Source organism: Uranotaenia lowii, chromosome 1 (genome assembly GCF_029784155.1).
Source record: "Uranotaenia lowii strain MFRU-FL chromosome 1, ASM2978415v1, whole genome shotgun sequence".
In the NCBI taxonomy this organism is placed as follows: Eukaryota; Metazoa; Arthropoda; class Insecta; order Diptera; family Culicidae; genus Uranotaenia; species Uranotaenia lowii.
In genome coordinates, this window is record NC_073691.1 from 21,339,853 (window position 1) to 21,346,078 (window position 6,226).

Below are 6,226 nucleotides of genomic sequence, written 5' to 3' on the forward strand. Positions count from 1 at the left end.
TAAGATACTGTTCTGAAAATGATAAAACGGTTGTTTACTCTTCAAAACAAAACGCCAAATTGTCAAAGGTATTCATGATCATTTTCATTATCGAAATTGATTGGTAGGCAATGTCGGCAATAGATGGCAGTGTAATCGCCATGCGAAAAATTGACCGGATTTTCTTCAGAGTGTCCTGTCTGTTTGTCTGTGCCATCTCTTTGGTGTGTACGCCCTTGAAGTTAATCAGAGAGACTTGAAAAAGATTTTGTAATACATCATCTGGTTGAAAATAATCGACTCAAAAACATGAAAAGCATTAAGATGGAAGAAATAGAAGGAAATTTAAAAATTCGCTTTTGAATTTTCTTTAAAAACCCAACAGTTTATTCGACCGAATATTCGTTTGGCCGAATAGTTAACCCTCCAAAGCTGTTCGGGTCAATATGACCCGAAGCGCACATTTCAAACATCTTTATCATCATTTCAATATACTGATGAACTGGTAATTTTGACACACCAAGTATGTTCTATGAAAATAATGATCAAGTTAACATCAAAAAATTAAAATTTGAGTTTTGAAAATCGGTTTATTGGGAAATAAAATAAAGCTATGCAAAGCTAAATTGGATGTCGTTTTTTTAAAGTAAGATTTTTTTCTGTCATGGCGGTCAAAACTTTCATTGGACGCCAACATATCTATACATTATCAGATAGATGGATTCTTGACGATTTCATACATCAAGAAAACACTTAAATAAAGAAGAGCTGTCATAAGTTATGAGTATTCTAAAAATAAAAATGATTTTTCTGACTTTTTACTTTCTGAACCAGTTTCTGATAACATGGTAATACATATCGTCTTTATTTTGAAATGATGAGTATCTAGAATAAATTACCTACACAATGAATATAATATCATAAAAATCGATTAACATTTAAAGTCAGGAGAACGAAATCAAACCACAACTCAAATTTTCCCGAAACGTATATTTAGCGAACGGCTTTGGAAGGTTAAAAAGGTCAATAGTCGGTATTCGGCCGTTCGCCGAATACCACTATTCGGTACATCTCTATTTGGAACCAGAACATCGGGAAGGATTGAACCCTAAGCTTACCAGATATTTTTGCGCACTTATCCGGGCAGGGCCAATCCGGGCTATTTTATCTAACAACCTTGCAAAATCCGGGCACACGATTTCAAATTTTACAACCCAAAATCTGGGAAATATCTAGACAAATTTGGGAGCTCTTTAATTAAAACCAAGAAAAAGAAAACTTGAAAAAACTTGTTTTTTTCTTCTTTGAAACAAATTTGACATAAGCCAGTTTATTTAGATAAAATTTTGTCAAAAAATTGCTTTAGACCAGGGGTGAGCAACCTTTGGAACCAATGGGCCAATTTAAATTTGAAATCTTGTCGGTGGGCCGCACTTAGAATGTCTTTTTTTTTATAATTAGCAGAGCTTCACGTATGTAATTTTTTATAACTACAATTGTTTTTTTTTGCGAAAACAAATCCGAAAAAGGAAAGATTAGAAGAATTCACGTGTTTAAAAACAGAAATTCCACACGACTTTTTAAATACTCGATATTGAAAGGAAAATCACTGCATCTTTGTGATTTTTAAATTCTCTCAATAATTTAGTAGTACTTTTTGGCAAACAATCGTTCTTACAGCATTCTTGTTGAAACCTATGGTACTATTTGTTATCTGTACCTTTTAAAAAATTTCTGAAGCTTACCAAGTGATAACTAAGGGTGTAAAAATATATATTCAAAGAAATCGCCGTATTTTAAGCGTTTGTCGTTGAATCGCTAATTGACTTTTTGTTATTTTTTTTCCACAAGTAAAACTTGTCCTAAAAGCTTAGATTTTTTTTCCTACAATCGGTAAAAACCATCTTTTTTAAATCGAAGATCTGTATTGGATCATTGCATTGAGGTGTTGAGCAAGGTTGTCAAAATAACAGAAAACTGTTCAATTTCACATATTTTTAAACAACCATCTTCAAAAACTACATTTTTAATTCAAGAGATTTTATCCAGATTTTTAAATTTTTTAATGTTATTTACACCTAACAATCCATTGTAGAGAAAGGCATTAAAATTTGAAAAAAGCTTCGCGGGCCGCACAAAAGGATCTCGCGGGCCACATGCGGCCCGCGGGCCTTTGGACCAAAAATACATAATTGTGATCTCGTAATTTATTTTTTCTTAATTTTGCAAATGAAGTGAAAACATTTGGGCAAAATCTGGACAATCTGGCAACCTTGATGAGTTTAATTCTATTAAAAGTTCGATGTTCGAGACTACGGACTGTGCTCAAAATACGTGCACCAACTTTAGCGAATTACTTTTGATAGTGTTTCTTTAAGTATTTATCAACAAGTGAGTAATTTTTTGAAAAACTGTAATAGCATTGTGGACCTGGGATAAGATTTTGAGGTTTTGGATTCAGTTATGAGTCAAAATTGTTACTCTGATTCACTTCAGTCGTTGATCAAAGTTTGATTAGGAATTTAAAATTTTGAGTTTAGAGAAGATATTTTTTTAGACATTTTTGGACATTTTTAGAGATTTTGGAGTTTTTTTTTATCAAGTGAGCTGGACGAACCAGTAAGATTTTTTTTTGTATTTTTTTATCACTTTATCATTTTCTTGATTTAATAATATACAACATTCAAATTTCCTCACAAATTTCCATGAAAAATCAAAACATTATGCGCTGATTCAGGAATTAACCAAATGATCTCTTTTTTTACACTAATGCTTGATGACCAAAAAGGTTTTAAAAGAAGATATGAGAGCCAAAACTAATTTTTGCAGCGATCTACTCACCGTAGAGTGTGGCGGCTTTCGATTTCTGCATCCCCTTGAGCTGCTGGCTGTAGATCTGCTTCTGGAGGATCAGCTCCTCCATATTGACTTGAATCTTCGTTTGATTACCACCAGCAGCACCATTACCCTCATGACCTTGCCCAACACCGGAAAGACTGGCACCTATTCCTACCTCACTCTGATTAACACTTGATCCAGCCGACTGTTGTTGTTGTTGTTGCTGCTGCCTGCGAAGGGCCACCTGCGCTGCCATAATCCTCTGGCGCTGAACCACCAACAGGCAGCTTTGGCAGCAACATTCCCGCCACCGGCACAGTTTCTTGTGACCACGGAGGCACGAGATCACTCCATGATTCCGACACCGAGCACACTTGGGCGTCCTAAGATGCTGCCGAATCGACGATGACCCGACGACCACCGGAGGTTCCGAGTCGTCCGAAAAATTGTTCCCAAAACCGTGATCTTCTGGATGAGGCATTTTTTGTTAACGTAAAAATCACTTCCACGTGACTCAACCGACTTACACGCGTCCACCGAGCAGGATTAGCAGATGATCTTTAAACGACTTTATTCAAATTAGTCCAGCAAACAGTGTCTAGCGAGGGAAGAAATTTTCTTTCTCTCGCGAATCTCTCTTTTGTCTAAGTCGGACTCGGATGCTGTGCTTTGTGCTGTCAGTTTAGTCGATTGGTTGATCTCTCACCGCTTCGGAAAACTTCGGACGAAGAGAGACTGCGAAAAATCTCGAACCAGTGCATTCTGATTGGCTGATGGCTCTCAATTGTTTTCAACTTTAGAAGGGGTGGAGTCATCCTTTGAATTGAATCGAAGAATTTGATCCTTCGGAGGGGAGTTTTCGATACGACAAAACTTGGAGACACTCAGAAATAACAAATAATCCTTAACGTTTTTATTTTAAAAAATGGATTGTTTAAGGGGAAAATAAATAAAATCTATCCATGGTACATCTCGATACATGATTTGCACTGATAAGTGTTTTACTATTCCTATATAGAAAGAATTGTTTAAAAAGATCCTAACTGATTACCTTCATTCACAGCTTGCTTCAGAACTTTGTTAAGGGTCGAGTTGATTCGAAAAGTTAACATTAGGTGACCCTCAACTTTGTCTGTCTAGATATCAATGTTTGTTTCCACAACACATTCCTCGTTTCCCAATTAAGATCGTTATCAATCATAGACATATATTTGATTTAATTACTTATGTAGACCGATTCCGTCGACAGATGCGCGTATGTATAGAAATATTATTCTAATTTGTTTTTTGGAGTCAGTAGAAATAGACTGTAGTAAGATTAGGGGGTTTGTGACGTTACTTAATTTTTTTTTCTTCTTTAAACTATTTTATTTCAATATTTCTCCTTTTGTTGCTTTTGTGTCTTATGTGGCTTGTTTAGAATATTTTACCTAATTGTTGCTTTTAATTTAAAGTACGTAGGTTTTTTCCATTTGTTTCCTCATTTTGTTTCTTCAATAGAATTTGTGTGTTTCAAGTGTTTTCTCTTGTTATTTTTTCGGACAGGACAGCTTTAGAAAGTTTCAGAAAGTGAGTGTGTGAAAAATCGTATAAGTAGTGCGTTTCTTCTGGTTTCAGCTTTTGCATTTGTTTTTTTTTCTTTGTATATATGGTATATAATTTTGGCGACGATGAAAATTGTTCTTAGTTATCTCGAGTATATATCTATATCAATAAATTTCCTTTCTTTCCTCAACTAACGCTTGATTGAAAGATTCAATATAATAAGTAGTTTGTTTCTTTTATTTATCTCTTAGATTAAACTCTCTCTGTATCTTTAGGTTAACTTTTATCATAATAATATCCCTTTAGCCAACGAATATACGAATCTGTCTCTCTCTAACGGCATCTGATTTTTTGTTTGTTATTACTGTATTATCATTATTATCATAGTTTGTTATCTTTTGTTGTTGTTTCTCTTATCTTTGTCATTTTGAAGTCGACGTCAATTTCCTTGTGGTTTATGAGTATCCAAACAATTTCTTACGAAATATTTCGGAAAGTAGTCGGTTTCATGCTCGGTTCAGTTACGGGTAAATTTGCTGAGACTTTTAACTTAAACTGAACTTAAATAGATAGTACTTCCCCTTCTTTCAATTTTTATTTTTTCTGATTTTTTTGCCGAAGCAAGAGTCTAAAATGTAATTTATTAAATTTGAACAAATGACGGTATACTTGATATTACTTAATAAATTTCCATGAATATTTGAATATTAGAAAGTGAATCATTTTTATGTTTTGCATTCTCAAACTTCTTTACGTTTACTTGAATTGTCCCGCTTAATTCTATCGAAACAAAACCTAAAAATTTTAATTCAATTCTAGTGATTTTTACTTAAATTATCAAAAAATAACTTTAAATAAATATTACATGCAACTTACAGGAATACTTTTTAAATAATTTTCTTTGATTCGGTTGCAAATTCGATTTTTTTCCAGCATTCGACGTAATTATCCAACTTGGCAAGCCTCATGCAAAAAAAACCACTTTTTGTAACTTGTTCCATAAATAACTGTATTTTTATTGTTGTATTCCATTTAGTTGATTTATTCCGCTTTGTTCGAGTGCACCATAAAATTTAAATCGAAATCAAAAGTTTCTAATTTATTGGAATATATTGCATAAGAATCTTTTTGAAAATAGAATTTTGAATATCGGGACATTTTTTGGAGTATATGCCAAATATTTTGTCTAACGCAGCGTTTTCAGCTCCCAATTAGCTTTGGATGTTGTATTTTTAGAGCTGAAGAAGTAAAAAACATTAGAGTATATTTTTTACTAACTATTTTCTAACAGCTTTTTATTCACTATCCTCTTTCTTTGAATCAGTTTGAATTAAATCCATATTTTCACCGAAATCATGTCTAAAATAGTTTCGCCTGATACTAAACTTATAGACATGGCTCATTTCAACTTAAAGTGTTCCCAAACAGCACTTGTTATGGAATTAAATCTGGTGATTTTGTATACTGCAAATTCCTTTTTTTATTTATTCAAGCAAAAAATGCAAATTAAATTTCTTTGAGCATCAACCCAATGAATCAAAGAAACGATTGGTTCTGAACGGAGGAAAAAAAATGTTTTGATTTTTTTGGTATTAAACTGAATAACCGAATTTTTTTCTTTTTTGATCTTAAAGCGCCTTTGTGCCAATTTAACCTATTATTTTGAAGGTTCTAATTGATGCATTGGGATGTACTGATTTCAAAACTTCCTAAACATTGTTGATGGTGCTCTGCGATTTCATTTATAATTATGTAATATTTTCGAGATTCAATAGCATTAAATTGAAAAGCAGATTTTTTTTTAAATTTAATAGGTCGAAAAGAAATAATCTGTTCAGGCTTCTATGGTTTCATGAGTTCATTT

The 6,226-nt window shown here is 33.2% G+C and overlaps 1 protein-coding gene across 1 annotated transcript; it reads right to left on the minus strand.

The window, feature by feature from the left end:
- Positions 1–2,812: 2,812 nt before the first annotated feature.
- On the minus strand, positions 2,813–3,363 carry LOC129758386 (doublesex- and mab-3-related transcription factor 1). Its single transcript, XM_055755892.1, has one exon. It carries the CDS (start codon positions 3,296–3,298, stop codon positions 2,813–2,815), a length of 486 nt encoding a protein of 161 aa, XP_055611867.1. The 5' UTR covers positions 3,299–3,363.
- Between the last annotated feature and the right edge of the window lie 2,863 nt (positions 3,364–6,226).

Coding starts and splice junctions, on each gene's coding strand:
- LOC129758386 (XM_055755892.1), bottom strand. CDS start 3,298: ATGCCTCATCCAGAAGATCACGGTTTTGGGAACAATTTTTCGGACGAC.